The following is a 21,868-nucleotide window of genomic DNA, read 5'->3' as shown; positions in this document are numbered from 1 at the left end:
GCAAAAGCTCTTATGTTATATGCTATAATTTAACCCGTGGCTACGCCACTCAAGTCATTATGGGTGCCTTTCACACTCAGGATGTCAACACTAAAAATTACATTTAGTCTTCGTGGAGACGATAAAAAATTACATATGTTTTCAAATAATCGTACAAAATTGATCTAACTTGAATGACATTTTTACAATACGAATGTATAGTAACGTGATCTAGAAATTACCCTTGTCTTCAACTTTTCTTCTTAGCTCACAAAGCTTTATGGATAACAGCTGATGGAACTAAATTACCTCAGCCCACCCCGAGAGCAAACTCATATGAAAGGGGAGTCATTAATTTCGATTATTGGGAGCATACCCATAAGAGTTCATGGATTATTGGAGGCATCTTAAGTAGCAAATCACTTTAACATGGATTATAATTGTCCTTTCTCTATCAAACACCTACATGCACACTTGCACAGATCAGCATATTGAACATTTGCTTACACGAAATTGAAGAATGATATGTTGTAAAAAGTGAGTACCATTATCTATTTGTATCATGCTCCTGCAAAATTTTGAGTATCCACAAAATGTCTAAATGTTGAGATAAATATAATTAAGTGTTCATATCCTTCAACACATAAAACCCAATTTCATAACACTCAAATGTTCAATTGATGCTAGTATAACTCAATGGCACGCAAGGAGGCAAAATGAAGAATATTTGGCACCATCGAACATTTAGTTGTTGCAGCCTTGGTTTTCCATATATTAATATATATATATACTTCAACTATTTGTTGCAGGCATAGTCTCCATTCCCCAATTCAAGCAACTGAAAAAAATTACGGTCACTAACTACATAGATAATGTCACCTACAAGATATGTAGAAAACAAAATGATATTATATAAAAGATTACAGATTCATTTGCCATCATCACGCACGAATGCAGAATGGGGTGCCAATAAGTTTTAGGAAACACAATCCAAGAAAAAAAATGAATTAAAGATTCTTAACTGGATGGCCTAGATATGGTGTGCCAAGTAATAGAGCAACAATTGATCATGGTGATCAGGTGATGCCTATGATAGGCCTCTCATTACTGCGTTATCTAGGCTTCCTTTTGAACCCCGCCAGACCATAAGTGGTAATTAACCTGACTACCATTATCACCACTTGGGAATAGATCTATGTGTGCGATGGGAAAAATCAATTGCTTGGTGTTTGCTTAGTCAAATAAGCCAACCAATGTTGATAGCTAGAATTATGAAAAGGCAATAAAATACATAAATTAACATTCCCTAATAAGCGTTGATAACGAATAATTCTTAGATAAGTTAGCGTTGATAACGAAGATTTCTTAGATAAGTTAGTAGTAATTCCAAAATCCTTCGTGTTTAGTTGTATGAGTTTATAATAAGTGTTGGGAGTTTTCCAATCGCACTAATACTCTATAGAAAGTTTGTGAAAAAGGAAGAAAGTGATTGTACCTACGAAGTCCGCTGATCGAGATTGAGAAGTAAGTAATATGTGAGTTGAAGAGGTGTTGGCCAGTCTGGAGAAGGCTATGGAGAGTTTGTCGATAAGAAAGCTATGAGGATTAATATCATCAGTACATTAGAATTTAGATAACTTTAGATAAGTTAAAATTTAAATAAGTTTCATAAATTATAGATAAGTTAGTAGTAATTTGTTTGAGTATGTTTTCATAAAGATTATTTTCTAATTGGAATAAACTTACTCTTTAATTGTGCCGGTCTACCGTCATATGTATTGATTGTATTAACTATTAGCCATCCGATGTAGGCTTCACACAAACCATTTAAAAACCAAATTGTTTTATTATATAGACTAGGTATTACCCGTGCCTACAACACGGTTTGTTATGAGGTGTTTATTATGTTGTTTGTGGCATTCAACTTGGTACACTCAAATATTTTCAAATGTGTAGGCTATGTGGAAATTTGTAGACATTTTATTTTGAAGTGGTACTATACGTTGTTGTATGTGTAGCCTATGTTCAAAACTTGCATGTTCAATATTTATACTTTAGGTATTATCGAAGGCACGAAGTGCTATATATTGAAGTTATTTATGAAATAGTATTTAAATTGATCAAAGAAAATAAAAAAATAAAATAGTAGTAAAATTAGGATAAGTCAAATCTTTTTATTATAGTTATTGGTTTTAAGCCCGTGTCTCTCAACTTCTCAAGTCGATAGCTAGCAATACTAATTTGTATCTACGGAGACCCTAATTAACAGCATAATAAAAGTACACTATACATTTTTGTCCACACACAATAAGTTACATTAAACTAAACAACTGCCAAACATTAACATATGTCTTCTTGATGTGGTGAGAATCAAGTATTCTGGTCTACCAAAAAAATCAAATATGCATGTTAATTAAAACGAGGCCTTCCAAGAGTGCATGAGATATCACCAGCAATGTGAAGTTACTGGCTTTGATAAAATTCAATATATACAATCCTTAATTATGCCATCACTTATTATACTACTTGCTCAAGTTCATAGATTGACTCAATTACAATGCACGTTGGGCCATCAAAAGTGAAGCTTCGCTGAAACAATGATATTATATACATGATTGCAAAATCCACACATCAAAACCTAAAAAAAAAAAACCCACACAGCTAAGATAGGGTTTTGAAATAAGCCAAATAGCTTTAAGATTGCTCCGAATGGTATACTCTGAACGATAAGTGAGTTCATAAAACATCGGGATTTTTTTTTTTATTTAAAAAATAAATTTTTATTAATAATGATAACGAAGTTTTACAAATAATGAGACAACATAACTAATTGCAAAAGCTTTTATGAAAATGTTAGTTAGTTATTTTTTTTTTTTTTCAAACTCAAAACGACTTCATCAAACTTGAGCAAAGCGTTGATAACTCAAGTTTAATCAATAAACCCAAACTCCAAAAAATATCAAGTTTGAAATCATCAAGTTTAATCAACCCAATTTTATCCACCACAATATAGTTTAATCAACTCAATCTTCCACCCAATCAAATTTAATCAACCTAATAAAGTTTAATTAATTTTGGGTATATACTCAAACGAGAGACAACTCGAATTGGGTGAAGTGCCAACTTCAATTCTCATTGTTGATTCACAACTCAACATTTGAAAAAAAACTTCGAAACTTTTTTTTTTTTTATTTTTTTTTTTTTTTGGGTTCACCTGAGGATGATGCTAAAAAGATTTGATGTGTTGAGGGGGGGTGTATTGGGCTATTGTTATTGGAATTAGTTGTCGGGCTTGGGCCGGAGGCTGCCCAATGAGTGCCAGATTAAATCACCATATTTAAAACCAAACAAAAGGAGCCCGATTACATACATTAATTAAAACTAAATCCCCAAAGCTCGACCCGGTAAGAAGATGGTAAATATCAGGTGCAACCACGTATACAATCTTGACCACCGTCCAAATCCTCTTAAAACCAATAAACCGTTGAATTTCATCGTACAACACAACATAAACTCGATCCTTAAATCCAACGGCTTACAATAAACGGTAGCAAGAAAAGAGACAAGTCAAATTCGGCAACATAGACTCGTTCTTCCTTCCCTCTCCGATCTTTCATCGAAACCACCTCTCAAATTTTTCTCTCATCTCATTTTCAAAAAAAAAAAACCCCTTTCCTTATTTTCCGCTCTCATTAAATATCATCATCATTTCTAAAACCCTAGATCTTTCCATTAATTTTTTTAATTAAATAGAGTGAGTGAGTGAGGATCATGTCTATGTCGGATTCTGATTCGTCTTCTCAAACTGGAGATTATAAAAACTTCAGGCAAATTAGCCGTGATCGTAAGTTTTTTTTTTTTTTTTTTTTTTATCAAATTTTCATTTCATATCCGCAATTAAATGACCAATGCTTATTATTTTCGAATTATTTTCTTGTTAAGTTACATTTAAGTCGTTACAACATAGTTAAGTGAGTTTTATATGTTGGATGATGATTGGACTTTTTTCATCCTTGAAATTGTTTTTTTTTTACCACCATTGTTTGAGATAAACATTTAGGTGTTTAGTTTCATTTGTGGTACTCTTGTATTTAATATTCTCATACCCATTTATATTTATTTGAGGATATGGTAATTTAAATAAAATTGTTATATATTGTGGATATGTAATATGGATATATCATAAATTTGGGGATATTTATCGAAATTGTTTGATATGAATATCGTGGATATATCATAATTTAAATATCGACAAATATTGATAGATATTTATTGATATCGGGATATTTTATATTATTTATATTTTATTTGAAATATAATGGTAATTTTTAAATAAAATTGTTTATATCAAAATATGAAATTGTCGCCAAAATGTTTATTTGAGATAAACATTTAGGTGTTTAGTTTCATTTGTCATACTCTTGTTAAGTTCTCATACCTACCTTGTGCAGGATTGTTGATTGAAATGCTTCGATCTACGAAAACTGGGGACTCCAGGTCAACTTGGAAGGTACCTCTACATTTTCTTATGAATTAGTTGTCATGTTGCATTGGCTTGCTTATCTTTCCATAAATTGTTTAGGGCATTTCCTGGCCCATCAGCTCTAATACCGCATAGTTTAACCTACCCTTTATTGTGACCAATCTGGTAGTATCATATTCTTACACCATTTTAGATATATCCATGCTCAAAAGTCAAAAGTTGTTAATGCTATGGTCTTTCTTGATTGGAAGCATAGTCTTTGGATAATGTCATTTGAAACATGAGCTATAACTGTCAATTTATTTTGCCTCCATGCAGGTCCTCATTATGGATAAAATCACTGTCAAAGTCATGTCTTATTCTTGCAAGATGGCGGATATCACAGATGAAGGAGTATCATGTAAGAAAAGTTTTTGATTTTCAGAGTGATGACATATAGTATTGGAATAGCTGGAACACGTTCAAGTTTCCTAGTGTTAGTCTCTTACTCTTTTTGGTCTGGGCTTAGAATATTTTCAATGTATTGTTTCAGTGGTGGAAGACCTTTACAGAAGAAGACAGCCATTGCCATCCATGGATGCGATATACTTCATACAACCTTCAAGAGAGAAGTAAATACATCTTCTTCTTTCTTTCTATTTTTTTGGTTGTTGTTGAGTTTTATTTTCTTAGTTTTCGACTTCTCGTTAGACAGAAATGCTTCTTTTGTGTGTGTGTGTTTAATATATTTCACTTAGCTCTTTGGACATATTCTTTTAATAACATCTAGTGCTGCTTGCCACTCCCATTTTGGTTTACTTCAATGGCTAGACTTGTATATTTTATTTGTGAACTCCTTTATTGCTTTTTCTTGGTCCATTTCATTATGTGGGATGTGATCACTGGTACTTTTGCTTTGTGTGCTTCTGTTTCCTCTGTATATATGATGCCTTATCCTACCATGTAGTATGTACCTCATTTTTGGGTTTATCTATATTGTTAATAGTTCACTGTACCGATTGAAATAAGAGCTCCCATATCGTTGTTTTGGGAAAATGAGAAAACTTAAATCGGTGAGTGAATAGGTTATGGGGGGTCAGAACTTTAATAATCTGTGTTTGTGAGGAAATGAGAAGCTTATATATTGGTGTAGATGTGGAATTTATTTATTGTCTTTCTTTGCAGCTAGAGCCTAGAGGGTTGGATACTTATTGGCCCTGTTTTGGCAATATGCAATGTGCCTATGTTGATAGATTTGGTCATTTGGTGCTGGGAAATATAAAGTAAAAATACGAGTAAATTAGGAACCTGAAAGCCATGAAATGTATGTGTGTTAATATGTAGTCTTTAGTTGCAACTAGAGGAATGAATCTCTTCTGATTTTAGCTTTCTGGTCACTTGCAGTGTGGTGATGCTGTTATCTGACATGTCCGGCAGAGTGCCTTTGTACAAGAAGTACGTGAAAGATCTGTATTTATTTATTGATTTATTTTATTCTAGTTCTCAATGCTCTATCTGGTAGAGTTTTAATTAACTGTTTGTCTAACTAGCCTAATGTTTTTCTCTCAGGGCATACATATTCTTTAGTTCACCTATTCCAAAGGAATTGGTTGGCCTCATCAAGAATGATACTAGTGTATTACCTCGAATAGGTGCATTGAGAGAGGTATCTTTCCTAATTTATTTGTTTATGAGTGACAAGAAATCTTTTGGTTTTTGGTGATAGTTTATATGCTTAACAGTGATATTTTATCGTTTGGGTGCGAACTTGCAGATGAATTTGGAGTATTTTGCCATAGATAGTCAGGTATTGTGCTTACAGCCTTTGTTAGTTGCCTTCATTTTGTGTCCATTCGGACTGGGTGAGCATGTAAACGAACACCTAATTTCTTTATTTAGAAGAAAAGGGTTTAAAAGCAGACATATGGGGGGTGAATGAGACTTATCTTTAATAATGTTATAGCCTTAAAATTCTGATATAGCAGAGGAGAGTTTGATATCCTGTAACAGATACTATACTTTCCTTACTGATTAAAATCCAGTTGATAATAGGCCTTCACCCACGTCATCATAGAGTAGATGATAGTAACATATGATGCTTGATAGTGGTGGCTAAATGGGAGAAGAATCATTGGCAAGAAACGACGCAAAAGTTTAATCACATATAATTTTGGTGATTAACGATAGTCTTTTGCTAAATGTTAATCACATATAACGTTTTTATGGAGACTAGGAACATGGTTTGTATTTTTTTAAGGTCGATCCCCTCACCATAAATACAATGATATTAGAAAAACCAATATTTTACCCTAGTCAATTGTATTGAAACTTGTTATCATGAGTCTGGTGATGAAGCTGGATCTCAACCTGAAAAAAAGCATTTTTCTTTTACAGAATCTGTTATTTTTCTCCTGCCAACGAGTTTCGGTGGATCCATATATTTTTAATTCTCAATCATTGATATTCTTTTGAGTTCTTCTGTAGGGTTTTATCACAGATAATGAGAGAGCAATGGAGGAACTTTTTGGGGAGAATGTTGAGAATTCTCGCCACTACGATGCTTGTTTGAACGTGATGGCCAGTCGCATTGCTACAGTTTTTGCTTCACTAAGGGTATGCATTTGTTGGAGCTAAAATTGTTTAATTATTTGGAATTTGGTAGAGTTCCGTGATGTCTATGGTTGGCTGCCATTATGTTGTCAAAGGTGGCTTCTATGGTGGCATTTTTAGTGAAAATAGTTGCAGGTTATTTTGGAAACCCAGTGCTTTGCGCCTCCGCTTCGCCCTTTAGAGGCATAATACCGCTTGAAGTCCATTTTATTTTACCACTTTTCTGGTTAAAGAATATAATCTTTGTTGTTGGAGTTATTTAACAGACACCTTTTGTTGAAACTTGTTTCTCATTTTGTGAAGACTAACCTTCAAGAAATTTTAAAGGAATTAACTGTAGCCTAGGAATAAGTGTTATTTTTTTTGGGTAATTGTCTTTAGAGAAATCAAGGGAATTTTTGGCACTTAAGTGTTTACTGGAAGTAGATTTTTTGGCATCACATGCATGATTGTGTTTTTGTCTTTTTCTAGAAACATTTTCTTTCTAGTCTTTAGAACTTTTTATGGCTACACCCTATGTGTCTTCTTTTACCTAAAGCACTGCATCTTCTGTCCACTGCATTACCATGTCAGAGTAGGTAAATTTGGTTTCCTCATGTTTTATACTCAGGTTATATTGTGTGTTTTCAATTTTTTAGGAGCTTCCATATGTTCGCTACCGAGCTGTCAAATCCCTTGATGCATCAACTGTTACAACACTCCGTGATGTAGTTCCTACGAAGCTTGCTGCATCTGTTTGGAACTGTCTCACTAAATATAAATCAACTATACCCCACTTTCCTCAGACAGAAACCTGCGAGTTGCTTATACTGGATAGATCGGTGGATCAGGTTTTAGAAATTACTTCAATAATGATTTGTATTATTACTGCTTCGTCTCAATTTACATAATGTTGAGTATATTGGATTTGTACTTGTAGATTGCCCCTGTCATACATGAATGGACATATGATGCTATGTGCCATGATTTACTGAATATGGAAGGAAACAAATTTGTTCACGAGGTATGCTTCCCCATTACAACTCTGATTCTAGATGTGTTCTCAAGTTTATGTCAAGTCTTGTTAAAATATTCTGTATCTGGGAACTTATCTTAAAATTGTCTTTCTCTTTTCAGGTTCCTAGTAAAGTCAGGTGGTGAACCAGAGAAGAAGGAGGTGCTTTTGGAAGATCATGATCCTATTTGGCTTGAGCTCCGCCATACACATATTGCAGATGTACGAGTCATGTCTCTAAAAGTTTTTTTAATTGGAATTATGACACCTGTGCGGTTTTTTTGATCTTGATTTACTGAGCAGGCTAGTGAACGGTTACATGATAAGATGACCAACTTCGTGTCAAAGAACAAAGCTGCTCAAATTCAGCAAGGTGGAAGGTTTGTTGTATGGGGACTCTATAATCTTATTCAGCTTTGACTATTTAAGTCTTCTTTTTTGCTCGTTAAATGCTAATATTTGTCAATGAACAGCGTAGCATAGGAAACCGCACTGCATAAATCAAAACGAGAACGTGTTAGGCCCAGTTTTGCGCTTTCTGGCTTACTGTGATGTCCTTTAATTTTAGGCTCCTTGCAACACACATTCAAGTGAAACCCAGGCCCTTATCAACATTTCCTTGTAGCAAATATATTGGCCTATCTTTGCAAATCTATCCCCAACTTTTTTGCAGTATTCCTTTAACAAAATATTTCAGCAAATAGCTTGTAGAATTCAAGCAGCCTAATATCTCCAGTAAACCCCTCACAAGCACGGTGTGAGTGTGTGACACCTCAAAAAGAAATTTGAAATGCAAGATCTTGATAGAGTGCTTATTTAAAATCTACCATACCGTTTTATTGATCTACTGCTTTTAGATTATACAGTATATCCAGCTGCGATGTGTTTCTCACCGGTATTACTGTCATACAGAAATGGTAGTGAACTGTCGACAAGGGATTTGCAAAAAATGGTTCAAGCATTGCCACAATATAGTGAACAGATTGACAAACTTTCTCTTCATGTCGAGGTTAGTGCTTAAACATACAGTTGAATACTTTGGTTTTGTTCATCTTTAAACAACTCTTCACGATATTGAGCATTTGAACATACCTGAGATTAAAGTGGTGAGGTGAATTTGTACTACGAAATATTATTGTAATTTAAATACTCCTATAAATATTCTATATTGTGTTAGAGTTACTTTTTGAATTGCCATTTGTTAAAATTACAAAATAGTTCATGAAGTAAGGTTTCATTGTAATGATTAAGAGGATCTTCAATTATGGTGCTATGTTTCTGGGTCACCGGTCAGGAGTACTTAAGGATGTGTGACCAGGCTAATCATGTTGCTATGGTGCAGATTGCTGGGAAAATAAACAGAATTATTAAAGAATTGGAACTTCGAGAACTTGGACAACTGGAGCAGGATCTTGTCTTTGGTGATGCAGGAACAAAGGAAGTAATAACCTTTCTGAGGACAAAGCAGGTGACTATTAGTGACTGATGTTTGGCTAAAAAGCTTAATAGCTGATGTTCAGTGCGCCTAACTATTAAAACAAATCAAATAACCTGTATCTGCAGCTTGCTACTCCTGAAAATAAGTTGCGCCTGCTGATGATCTACTCGGCCATTTATCCTGAGAAGTTTGAGGCTGACAAAGGTTCAAAGTTGATGCAGGTATGAGCCCCAAGATGCATCTATCCTGTGTTTTTGTTTTTGCTCCTTTTTCTTCGAAGTTTTTTTTTGGCAAGTGTATGTTAGGTATATGTTTAGACCCCCCCTCTTGAGTCTTGTCTTCTAATGTTTTCCGCCATTTAATTATCAGAACATGCATAGGGAACTTTTATAATTAAAATCGACCACTGTTTGCTTTCAGCTAGCCAGATTATCACATGATGATATGAATGCTGTACATAATATGAGATTGCTTGAGGGGTCATCAGATACCAAAAAGAACTCAACAGGAGGTTTCTCCCTGAAGTTTGATGTACAGAAGGTAAATTATCTATATGTACTTGAGGCTTTATAAGATAATGCAGCTGCCATTTAATGACAGCTCTAGAGTTAATATGTCACAAGTTGTTCACAATCTGGCTTCATTAGCAGAGAAAGCATGCAGCTAGAAAAGATCGAACCGGCGAAGAAGAAACATGGCAGCTATCCAGGTTTTACCCGTTGATAGAGGTATATGCAGCTCCAGATTCATTATCATTTGGGCGTGTGTAATTTCAAATGTCGTGCCAACACAATGTGTGCAAAGTCTATAACATGACTGCCTAACACTATCATGAAGTCGTGTTTCAAATGTTGAGTGGGAACCATTACTCAAAAAGACAGGATTCTACAACAGCACTAGATTGAAATTACAAATTAATCATAAAACCAGCGGAGAAAGGGAATTTATTTATTTGAAAGTGTGAATAAGCGACAAATTATCATCTCTTAACTCTTGGTTTTCATTTTCATAGACACTTCCTAATGAACTAAAGTAAGTATGTCTTTATCAAGTAAAAACATTTAAATAATAGCAAATAATAATGTATGACTGACAATTAACAAAGACTTAGTTGGTTGTGATTGGGTTTGTTAATTTATGCGTGACCAAAGCATATTGCTAATGCACATATATACTTGGTTGACACACCTAAAGACTGCTAAACTGACATTACTGAATTGTAATCCAACCTAATGAAAATCTCATTCATACTCAGACAATTTCAAAATTTTCAGTGGAGGTTTATTGTACTTGTCTAGTTAAAGTAGCTTTTCCTTGAAATACTAAAATCAGTCTGTAATCATTCACATAGCTGCATTCCAAAGTTATGCTCAACATATATTAATTACACTGCCTACCTTTTTGTGGTGCATGCTATATCTACTTTTTCTATTTGACATGAACAGGAGTTTTTAACCATTGCTAGTGTGTCATTATTCAGGAGCTTGTGGAAAAAGTTAGCAAAGGTGAACTACCGAAGAACGAATATCCATGCATGAACGATCCTAGTCCTACGGTCCATGGGACGACACAAAGTGCACCAGTAAGAAACAACCAAGTCCCAACTGCGCATTCAATGAGATCAAAACGGACTGCCACATGGGCCCGACCTCGTAATTCTGATGATGGCTATTCTAGGTATTCATGCTGCAGAGTGTATTCTACTATTCTATGATGCTGTAGTTTTTATTTTGGTTTTTTGTTAATGCTATTTTTACCAATTTCTTTGCTTCGTTGTATCCAACATAAGTTCCATACTTTTTATTTTGGTCTATCGTTTTATATTCAGTGATTCAATCTTGAGGCATGCTTCTAGTGATTTCAAAAGGATGGGCCAGAGAATATTTGTATTTATAGTTGGTGGAGCAACTCGATCAGAGGTGGAAGTTTTAAGCCTTTTCTCATTGGTTTAAATAGTTAGTAAGTTGTTCATTTTGTTTTCCTGCATGCCACATAATTTTTTATTTTGCACTTTGATGCAGCTGCGCGTATGTCACAAGCTCACCACAAAGCTCAAGAGGGAAGTTATCCTAGGTTCATCAAGTCTTGATGATCCTCCGCAATTTATTACGGTAGTTAATGGATTAGTACTTTAGCTTCTTGAAAATTAAGCTTACTTAATGGAATCTTGAGTACGAAGTTGATATCTGCAACCTCTGCTCTAGCACGTGAAATAATCAATTTTTAATCAGGTATTTACTTTTTGTCAAATTGGTGTTGCAGAAACTGAAGATGTTGACTCAAGAACTTTCGCTAGATGATCTTCAAATTTGAAGTAGTGTCATGGATATCCTTCTTGTGGTTCATAAGTTTTTCTCATGCTTATAACCCATCATTTTACCCTTCACTAGTAAATCTACTGTATATGACGAGGAAATGCAGATTCCTGCGGAGTACGTCACAGAAAGCCTTTTCGATTGCAGGGGCGTGCATTTTCTTTCTAGTTTATGTTATAATGTGTAACCTGTCCACAGCTCCACTGCATTTTGGTTGGTATTCACGAGTCGAAGCTGCCAATTATTCATTTTGTATATATGTTTCATTATGTACAATAGCAAGAGAAAATGAAAACTTCAAAGACCAAAGAAAGTGAAGGTGCGTTGTTTCAAATTCTCTCTCTACTTTCTATGACAAAGCTAACAATCATGCCCATAACATAAAAAATAAGATATAAAAAACGAAAGGCATAAAAGTTCTTAGCACTTTCTGTTGTTTCGCCCTATTTTAATCTGTTCCAAATCCCGTTCTTAGTGCTTTTGTTTCAGATGCGTTGCAGCTTAGATGTGTTATATACTGGTATTTTGCCCGTGTCGGCACAGTTGTAAAAGGCTCAGCCCAAGTCTGCGGACTTAAAAAGCCCAGCAGCCCAAATAGTCTGAACATAAAAAAATCTAGGTGAAATGGTTAAAGTGTTCAATCACAAAGTGTTTAGGGGCATGACGCTGCAACATCCCAAATAGTATAAATAGGCCAGACGTAAAAAGTTCAGTTGAGTGTCCAGTCTATACAGTTTTTGTTGACTACTATTTTATTGGTGTGACTCAAAAAAAAAGAGACGATCCTATGAGTCGGTTTAAATTTACTAAAACAATATGCCACCAAAGAGCTTTAGATTCCGCCATGTCAGTCATAGGTTGGGAGGCCCTTCTAGTTTTATATTTTCCTAATTTGTTATATCTTACTGTATTAGAAAAATATAGTGTGATAAAAATAGTGCCTTTTTTGTCAGTCAAGGATAAATATTTGTTAATTTTGTATTAGAAAAATATTTTAAATTATTTTTTTGTCATAAAAATGACTTACCAATGATTTTTTTGAAAAGTGTCATAAAATGCTTTTTAAGAGTGAGAAATGACATTTTTGCCCATATAACAGACACAAGAATCGTTATGTTGTGGTTTCGCTCTCATCTGAGTCGATGGTCAGATCAGTCTTCGGGTCTGTATGAATTGATTTTATTCTTGAGCGTCAATGCTCTAACTTCGTCTCAAGACAACGACATCTAGGAGGTTGCACCAGTCCCCCGCTAAATACGAATACTATGCTCGAACTTATGCTCGAATTTCTCAATGGTACAATTGTATGAATACTATGAATGACTTAACTTGAGGTAATGATGCTACAAACACTGTCTTTATTTTTATATTCTTTCAAATTATTCGTCTTCACATGTATAGATTTTTAAAACTCAAAAGCATGAAGCCATAAAGTACCAACATAATTGACAAGGACAAAGACACAGACAAGCTTTATAATGGGATTCACAAATTAAAAATCAACTAATAAAGCCGAATAACAAAGTCCAGAGAACCAAGTTGCAGGATACAAATGTGAGAATAACCAACTCGTGAGAGAAGAAAATATTAGCGGTTGTATTTTTATTCATTTAACTTGATTTCTGTTTCCTTCTCTCTTCATGTCATTCACTTCTTTCTATGGCTTCCAAAGAATGGTAGTTTCAGCAATCATGGAAGTGACCACATATGGGTCCATGTTTGATGCTGGCCTTCTGTCTTCGAAGTAACCTGTTCATAAATCACCACATCACATGAAAGGAATCAATCTTAACTATTTTCAGTATGCATACTATAAGGATACGAAAAACCAAAGACAATGCAGATGTACATAGATCCTTGCCTTTGCCATCCTTTTCAGTATCGCGACCAACGCGAACAGAGGCCCCCCTGTTTGCTACGCCCTGTGATTTAAGAGAATAATATGTTATGGTCTTTGTCCTCATACAAGAAGAAATATATAATTTAGATTGATTATCCAAACAAATCTTACCCAAGAGAAGGTATGGATATCAGCAGTCTCATGGCGACCTGTTAATCTTCTCTCGTTGCCCTCTCCGTATGCTGAGATGTGCTCTTCGTGCCTTAGACCAAGCTTCTCAATGGCCTTCTTGATCACATTGAATCCACCATCTGCTCTCATTGTCTTGGTGCTGATCACAGCAAAAAAGAAGCAAATCAGTTCGGTTTTAAGTCATTTTGGTAAGTTTTTATCAAATTCAAAGACAAGTAGCCCATAACTTAAATAATTTACCTGTAATTTGTGTGAGCACCAGCACCATTCCAGTCACCCTGGTTTACAAACAACAAAAGTTAAGTTTGTATTCTTGAGGCATGATTGAGACTGAAAGGATGACATATTATAGTGTTTTTGTCTCACAAAAGATTGAAAAGAGAACATATTAAGGAATTACCGGAATTGGTTTTGGGTCAAAAGAAAGAACCACCCCAGCCAACTCGGTGATCCGCTGTTTGCAAAGAAGTAAACAAGAATTAGACAAAATCATAAGACCAACAAACACTTGTATACACTATACAAAGATATTTCTTAATCGCTACCTCGAGAATATAGCGAGCTACCCATAGCTCATCGCCTGCAGCAATTCCGACAGAGGGGCCAACTTGGAACTCCCACTGCTCAAGAACACATACAGCGTTAGCCTTAAATCATCTCCATAATTAAATGCATAGGTATAATGTATTTCCATAAAATGTGTATTCAACATATTTTCCAACACCATATTCGATATCAACTAGTAAAAATTATTTTACCTGGCCAGGCATAACTTCACCATTGATTCCACTTATGTTAATTCCGGCATAAAGGCAGGCTTTGTAGTGGGCGTCCACTATATCTCTACCAAAAGCCTTGTCAGCTCCGGCAGAACAGTAATATGGTCCCTAAAGCACAATTATCAATAAGTGTTAAATTAATCCATTATCTATAGTTGACATTTTAATTAGTTATAAACTTGTCCAGGTAGTATTGACACCTGAGGTCCGGGGAAGCCACCAAGTGGCCATCCAAGGGGCCAGTTAACATCCTTTTGTAGAAGAGTGTACTCTTGCTCAAGGCCATACCTAACAGCAAATGAAAACTTACACAAATTAAATTAAAACTAAAAACAACGACATCTGAAAAACCATTAAGTGAAAAGGACTCGAGATCTCTACAACCGGGTATAGAGATTATCTTTATAACCGTGTTATCTAGCCGTTGATTCGAATTGGAGATGTGTGTGTGCCTCGATACCTGTGTGTGCTCCAAGATGTGTGTGTGGTACAGAGAACACGGTTATAGAGGAACCGGGCTCAAGTGAAAAAATGTTGCATATTCCAAATGGTTGGTTGATTTGGGTATTTTGTGTGTCCAATTATTTTTTAATATGATTTGAAATTTAAATTTAAAAAATGTAAGAAATTTAAATTTAAAAAATGTAAGAAATTTAAATTAGAGTCATGATCAATCGTTTATCAGTAACGAGAATATGAAAAGGACACGGGTTATATTAAACTTATTAGTATAATGATTTTTTATTAGTATGAAAAGGACATGGGTTATATTAAACCTATTAGTATAATGTTAATCTGCCAATTAAAACTGTATGTAGGATGGTTATTCTTTACCCAAAAAACAAAAAGGAAAATGATTGGTGGGTGAAGTACAGACTTTGATTCCTTTTCTTTCCAAAATAAAAAATGAATGACTAGTGGATCAAGTGAGTCATATAATCGTGTACGAGTATGAAATAATATAAGTATGGTATAGACGTGCTAAAAGGTATTAAAATACTCAGTCATAAGTCGTAACACATTGTTTTATTCACAAGTAAAATGTGGACTTTATTTAAGATTAAAGGATAGATTCCGCTAAATTATGGTTTATTAAATTCTGTATAGTAAAAGTTTATACATAAATATTGCAATTTAGAGGTTGTTGAAAAGAAATTTGATAACAATCGAAAAAAAATATGATTAGTTACTTCATTTTGCTTAATTTAGACCAAGTATCACTTAAATTTGAAAGATAAAAAGGCACACTTCCAAATGGGATGGCTGCTGGTCACGTCGAAGGCCATTCCACACCTTGACGTATTGCCTTGTTTTTTTCTTTCCAAAATTTATAACAAAGCTTTGAACAATTCATTTGAAAATCCAAGGAAATGATAAAGACCTCTATGGTCCCGAAGAGATAATGGGTTGGGTGATCTTAAAATTCTTAGATTTTTATTTTTTTTTTATTTTTTATTTATTCATTTTTTCGCAATCTCCCTTTTTCTATGTATGAACAAGAAGGACCATTAAATTAGTCAACTAGGATTGTGTCACGAATCATAAAAATTTATGGGTGGCTACAATCATCCGTGACATCAAAGCCAAACCAACTCAAATTTCTCAAGGACTTTTCTTGTCAATGTTCCAAATAAAATTATGTAAGAAGATTCTGTCCAATTTACCAAACACATGAATTATCAATTACGGTGCCCTACCACCAGTTTGTCATGTTAACTAAGTTTGGATTTCTAATATTTGCCAAAATATCAAATAAAATTTGAAAAGATTGGATGAAATCATAATCGACATTTTTTTTTTTCGATAATCAATTATAATCGACATTATCATTGTATAATGTATATACTTTTATCATTGTGCCATTATGTGCCATTATTTCATGTGTTTATATTTTTCGATAAGAAAAAAAATAAAAATAAAAATATTGGACTGTGAGTGTGACCATACCATGGGACTTCGGCGACAACGTCAGGATGACTAAAAATTTTGGCTGCATTGAATCTCTTGTTGGTAGGGATTGGTTCACCAGCAGGGGTGTAAGTATCACAAATGACCTGAAATGACCAAACTAACCTTTCAGATTCCAGATTCCAGATTCCACTCTTATTATGGAATAATATAATCCACAATAATACAAAATCCCGAAAATACAGGAATATTAAGAATGTTACCAGAATGTTATTCCCTCTTCTAAATGGATCCTTGAAAATTGCTTGTGGGCTGCCAAAATTGTATCAGTTATTATTTTTACCCAATTAAGAAAAAGATTCCATTACATTGAATCTTTTCTAAATAATAAGATTCTTTCCTTTTTTTTTTGCTAACATGAACAAGAATCTAGCAATATTATTGATCAGACTTCAGAGTACACATTATGATGTATGGTTCTGATTGTGAGAAGTACTTACTACAAAATAACCTCACTGTCCGTCCCTGGAGCTTGGCCAGTGCTTGATCCATCATAGTTCCACTTTGGTAGCTGTGATGGGTCAGTTACTGGGCCCGGCAAAGTCTGGCACCAATAATACACATAAACATGATCATCACTTAAGTGTTAGCCAATAAAATTATTATAAAGTTTATCAAAAGAATAAGAAACGTAATAGATGAGGATGCACTGTTTTTTTTATTGAAAATCGATTTCTACTGAAAATCTAACTATAGCACTGCACTCTCTTGCGTCACAAGTGCTCGAAATTTGAATATTGGTTTAGTAAAATGAACAAGATACCCTTCCTTTGCTCCTCACATCCATGCCAGAACCACCAATCCTATAAAGAAAGGAAAGACAAAAAAGATAAAAACTACATGATACAAAACTTAAAAAAAAAACAGAAGAAAGTAAGATGAAAAGGAACTGCACCATATGTATTCTGCTATGATCTTCTTAGTTGAATCAGTAAGATTAAGGTTGATGAGATCTGTAATGAGAGACATGGTGGTTAGGTGCTGTGGGTTTTTCAGAGAGGTTGAAGAGGTTGAGATAGTTGGTGTTGGGTAGAGTTATTTATAGGCAGGCACGATGCATGAATACTCGTATAGTATTAAAGCAGAAAGTCAAACAAAATAAAACACCACCCGTAAACAGGAGTGAGAGTGTGAAATAGTATTAGGGGTATTAAACGGCATAACTTTCTTTCGTTGTACGTTCCGTCGACGACTCTATCTATGTACGTACCAATTGGCTTCTTTATTATTTTTGTTATCTACAAAGCACATTCACATTGTGGACACTCATTTTCCACTAAGTTGCTCTAGTTGTTCTGGTTTCCTAAATGGAAATGTTTTTTGGATTTTGTATTGGCTTTTACGGTGACAAAACTCGATTGGACTGGTTCACTATGTGAACTGCTATTATCAAATGTACACATTTGTATGTATCTCGAGATTCATATTTGATTGTTAGACTGCTAGAATAAGTTCAATGGAGAACTGTTAAATTGGGCTGTTAAAAGGTGCTGCATAGGTTTTTAGCTTGTTTTAAAAAATTTGCACCCCAAAAAAAAAAAACCCGTTTTATAAAAAAAAAAAACTAATCGCGGATCTATGTTTTTGAATTATTTTTAAATGAAGTTGATGGTATAGTTTTTTGTGCGTGCTGTCAAAACGCAGATCTGAAAACTATAGTCGTCCGTTTCCGAACTTATTATAGTAGGCTGCGCGAGCGAAACGTCTTAATTTTAGTTGGGTTTTTACTCCTTCCAAATTTAAGACCCTTTTAGCAGTCCCATTGAAATGAAATTTTTGTGGTTGAGGTGTTATATTTGGCTCTATCAACCCATATAGCCCCTCATTGGACTTGCTCTTAGACTACTTTTGTTTTCTCGAGGTGATTGTTGATAGTGAGACAATATGTTATCCGGGAATTATGAAATCATAACAATTGGAAATTTTACTATAATTAAAACTAACGTGATTTTGTAAATTACAATGATCTTATTGATGGGTAAACTGTTATTTTCCACGGAATTAGAGTGGTTACCCTTTCAGTTTTTTTCAACCAAAAAAAAAAAACGCATTTTGCGGCCAGGATTTCTCTTAAAAGGGCCTGTCAGTGTGTACCAATGCTGACAAATATATATTTCAGCGCCTATAAGTCACTCACCACGCTTATAACCTTAAATAATTGAATAAATTCGATTAGGCGACTTAGATGCATGAAGTCACTCACCACGCTCATTTAGTCATTTATCTTTGCTCAGATGAATTATACATAACTAACCAGTGGCAGCTTAGAAAATTTGGGTGATTGAACTAGTACGTACAGTTATAAACAAGTAGCTTAGGCCTAAAGATATCATGGAATATTTGATTTCAAGTGGAAAGAATATGGTTCCCGCGTACTAGTCTATTACAGGGTTAAAGATAGATATGCATTTTTCTCAGAAATAAGAGAATCATTCTCTGTTTATTCTCTGTTTGTTTTGGTTCTTCAATTCTCTCTGTGAAAAATTTACAACCACAAAAAAAAAACTCTCTTTATAAAATCGAGCTTCATCTAACCTCCTGAATTAACATTATCTAGCTGACCTAGTAACATAACACGTATGCAAACCGTGCTACGCATTAGTTTTTTTTTAAGTCTTAAAACCCATCATCGCCAACATAATAATCTATTACTATAGGTAGTCTCGTGTTTTGGTTTTTTATTCTAATTCAAACGGTTGTATAAAACACAAAAAGACTAATTATATCATTTCAATGACATGAGGGAGGTTTTTCTAAATTTTAAAAAATGGAGTTGATTGTAATTTAAGTGATGTGAGAGAGTTTCTTATAAATTATTGTTAAATGAGGGAGTTCATTGTAATTTATGTGACTTAAAAGAAGTGTTTCTAAATTGTATAAATAGGGAAATCAAAAATTGCATATTCAATAGTGGGGAAGGGGTTCCTAGAAAGTCGGTTATTATATAGTGTAGAGATATTGTGGCGTGAACCAATATATAGCTTCAATTTCAAAACAAAATATAGTAAAAGAAATATTTTTGCCATTCATAGAGTGCTAAGAAGTAACAACACAATTTGTTGTGCGCATGTCGTTTACATTGGTATACATAGATCAAATGAGAAGGGATGCGTGGGTGCGCAACCACGAGAATTGCAAGTGCCCTGCCCCTCTAAAGGGGAAGGACCGTTCTAACCCGGTTGAAGACAAGAATAATTGCCATATAACTTTAATTATCAACCAATTTCTCTTTTTTAATAAAGAAAAAATAGGATACAATAAGGAACTTGTTTCATCTTCTTCTCAAAGTTTCAAACCCCATTGACCACATACTTTCTTTTCTTTTTCTCATTTCTAGTCCCATCACCAAGCATTACAACCGCCAACGATAACCAAGCTAGTATAAGAATCCTCTTTATTTATCTCTTTTCTATTATTTGATTTCTCTCTTCCTATTATGATGTCTCCCTCTCTTGCCCATCTCATTTACAACCTAGATAAAGTTTATATCTCTAGATCGTCCTTCGCTAATAATAACAATGGTAATAAGATCCAAATGAAAAAAATCATGTTGAAATTAAAAGTTCATTTATTTTTATTTCTTTTACAAATTCAATCCTAAAATCCATAAAAAAAGATAAATTATTCCATTTCAAAATCGAAGTTATCAAAAGAAATGGAGACAAAGAATTCTTCTTTGCATTATTTCCAAATGAGAAATCCATCCTTCTAACTCACAGTATGTTCTTCATATAAATGGCAAAGGGTTATACATTATTTGACTCCATTAAGGAATACAGACTCCTTCAGTTTGTCCTAAGAAAGCAAGTTGGTGGCTATTGTGTTTTTTTGTGTTGTATGTAAGTTTTTACTTATTGTGTCTAACCGGCCTGAACAATTGGTAAGTAAGTATTGTTTGTCTTTAAGTGGGTTAGGACGGTCCTACCCCTTTAGAGGCTCAGGATGTTAGCAATTCTCGTAATTGTGCAACCACGCACACCCCTAAAGATTTGAAAATTTACATAATATATTATAACGTATTAGCAATTTGTAATAATGGTCATACTAAGTTGTTCATATCACCCCCAAAATTTTTACAAAAGTTCTATTACCGCACCCCATAGTTCAATTACCGTATTGCTCATACTCTTGTAACCCCAAACCTTTAAACCTGGTTCCGTCTTGTATTGGTGTAAATCTCAAAAGTTCAATAAAGTATAAGATTATACGAGAAAATGAAACAACATTGAGTATATATTACAAAACTTACAAACTTTATTTTTTGACAAATATTTTGTAATTTTTTTTTTCTATAGATCAAAGCACTAGAAATTCCAGATTTAATTTGTCATGTTTCTTGGGAATTTGGTGGTGGATAGGCTTGCATAATCATTTGTGTTTCCAGTTCTTTTTGTTCAACCCATATATAAACAAAACAATTTTCTAAAAATCGCATTAAAATTAAACAAGGTTCAGTTATGGGGACTCAAGTCTTATGTATTGAATTGAACTTGTAAAATTTTGTAATTGTGATGGCTGAGAGCAATACATCGAGAAATAAAGTTTCAATATTTGTTTCAAAAGCAATACATTGTGTTGTGATTTTTTTACTCGCTTCGTAATTTTACAAATTCGTTAAATGTTAAATGTTCTTAAGTGAATTTGGTCGAAGGCTTTATTCTATTTGTTTGTTTGATGACTTTGTCACCAAAACCTTATCAACAGAAATATATATGGTTGGTACCTTTACTACCATAGAAAAATTAGCTTTTGGCAATGGATAGAATGAACTTCCAAGTCATAATTCATTAGGAACCATTAAATCAAAATTGTGCTAAGGTTAATATTGTGGTTCCTAAAACTTTGTAATTATATGTCTTTTGTGTCTATTTGGATTTTGGAGGAGTTTTTGCAGATTGTGATGGCCAGGTTTCTCAATGATGGACATAGTTATGTCCTTTCCTTAAACTCTTACACAAATTATCATGATACATCAATACACTATTATATAAAAACTCATATACCACTGTTACATATAATGGTATAAAAATTGTTTTGAAACCGTGGTAACAACAACCACCGTACCGTGGCTAATAATCCTATTAGAATTGTGGTATTAAATTATTCCTATTTACCACAGTTTTAACAAACAAAACCGTGTTAAACCCGTGGCTAATACAATTACCACAATATACAAAGAAATGTAGATTATAATATCTCTTTATACCACGGTTTTGTCAAAATTGTGGGGAATAACCTTTTTTTTTCAAAAAAAAAATCCCTGGTTGTTTCATTACTACATACATACAAGT

At 34.0% G+C, this 21,868-nt stretch overlaps 2 protein-coding genes across 2 annotated transcripts; one reads left to right on the top strand and one right to left on the bottom strand.

The window, feature by feature from the left end:
• The first annotated feature begins 3,623 nt into the window (after window positions 1-3,623).
• Window positions 3,624-12,111, top strand: LOC147521354 (SNARE-interacting protein KEULE-like). Its single transcript, XM_086559638.1, has 21 exons — window positions 3,624-3,823; window positions 4,431-4,489; window positions 4,781-4,862; window positions 4,995-5,073; window positions 5,846-5,896; window positions 6,011-6,107; window positions 6,216-6,248; window positions 6,926-7,054; window positions 7,690-7,881; window positions 7,971-8,058; window positions 8,176-8,267; window positions 8,349-8,425; window positions 8,958-9,054; window positions 9,388-9,513; window positions 9,609-9,704; window positions 9,904-10,023; window positions 10,134-10,211; window positions 10,964-11,160; window positions 11,312-11,402; window positions 11,505-11,594; window positions 11,746-12,111. The coding sequence occupies exons 1-21, from the start codon at window positions 3,751-3,753 to the stop codon at window positions 11,794-11,796; spliced, it is 1,998 nt and encodes a 665-aa protein (XP_086415764.1). The 5' UTR covers window positions 3,624-3,750; the 3' UTR covers window positions 11,797-12,111.
• Window positions 12,112-13,243: 1,132 nt separating this feature from the next.
• On the bottom strand, window positions 13,244-17,767 carry LOC147521353 (glutamine synthetase nodule isozyme-like). Its single transcript, XM_086559539.1, has 13 exons — window positions 17,473-17,767; window positions 17,341-17,380; window positions 17,018-17,121; window positions 16,781-16,829; window positions 16,557-16,663; window positions 14,810-14,897; window positions 14,589-14,717; window positions 14,376-14,450; window positions 14,231-14,284; window positions 14,071-14,108; window positions 13,810-13,969; window positions 13,660-13,720; window positions 13,244-13,547 (listed from the first exon to the last, which is right to left on the bottom strand). Exons 1-13 carry the CDS (start codon window positions 17,544-17,546, stop codon window positions 13,456-13,458), a joined length of 1,071 nt encoding a protein of 356 aa, XP_086415665.1. The 5' UTR covers window positions 17,547-17,767; the 3' UTR covers window positions 13,244-13,455.
• Window positions 17,768-21,868: the final 4,101 nt, after the last annotated feature.

This window comes from Coptis chinensis, chromosome 1 (genome assembly GCF_015680905.1).
Source record: "Coptis chinensis isolate HL-2020 chromosome 1, ASM1568090v1, whole genome shotgun sequence".
Lineage (NCBI taxonomy): Eukaryota > Viridiplantae > Streptophyta > Magnoliopsida > Ranunculales > Ranunculaceae > Coptis > Coptis chinensis.
The sequence above is the reverse complement of the archived record's forward strand: the minus strand, read 5'-3'. Positions and strand labels throughout refer to the sequence as shown.

Coding starts and splice junctions, on each gene's coding strand:
- LOC147521353 (XM_086559539.1), bottom strand. CDS start 17,546: ATGTCTCTCATTACAGATCTCATCAACCTTAATCTTACTGATTCAACT. Junction 14,718..14,809: donor GTGGCTTCCCCGGACCTCAG/GTGTCAATACTA, acceptor ATTGTGCTTTAG/GGACCATATTACTGTTCTGC. Junction 14,109..14,230: donor TTGACCCAAAACCAATTCCG/GTAATTCCTTAA, acceptor TTTGTAAACCAG/GGTGACTGGAATGGTGCTGG.
- LOC147521354 (XM_086559638.1), top strand. CDS start 3,751: ATGTCTATGTCGGATTCTGATTCGTCTTCTCAAACTGGAGATTATAAA. Junction 4,863..4,994: donor CACAGATGAAGGAGTATCAT/GTAAGAAAAGTT, acceptor GTATTGTTTCAG/TGGTGGAAGACCTTTACAGA. Junction 8,268..8,348: donor GCCATACACATATTGCAGAT/GTACGAGTCATG, acceptor TTTACTGAGCAG/GCTAGTGAACGGTTACATGA.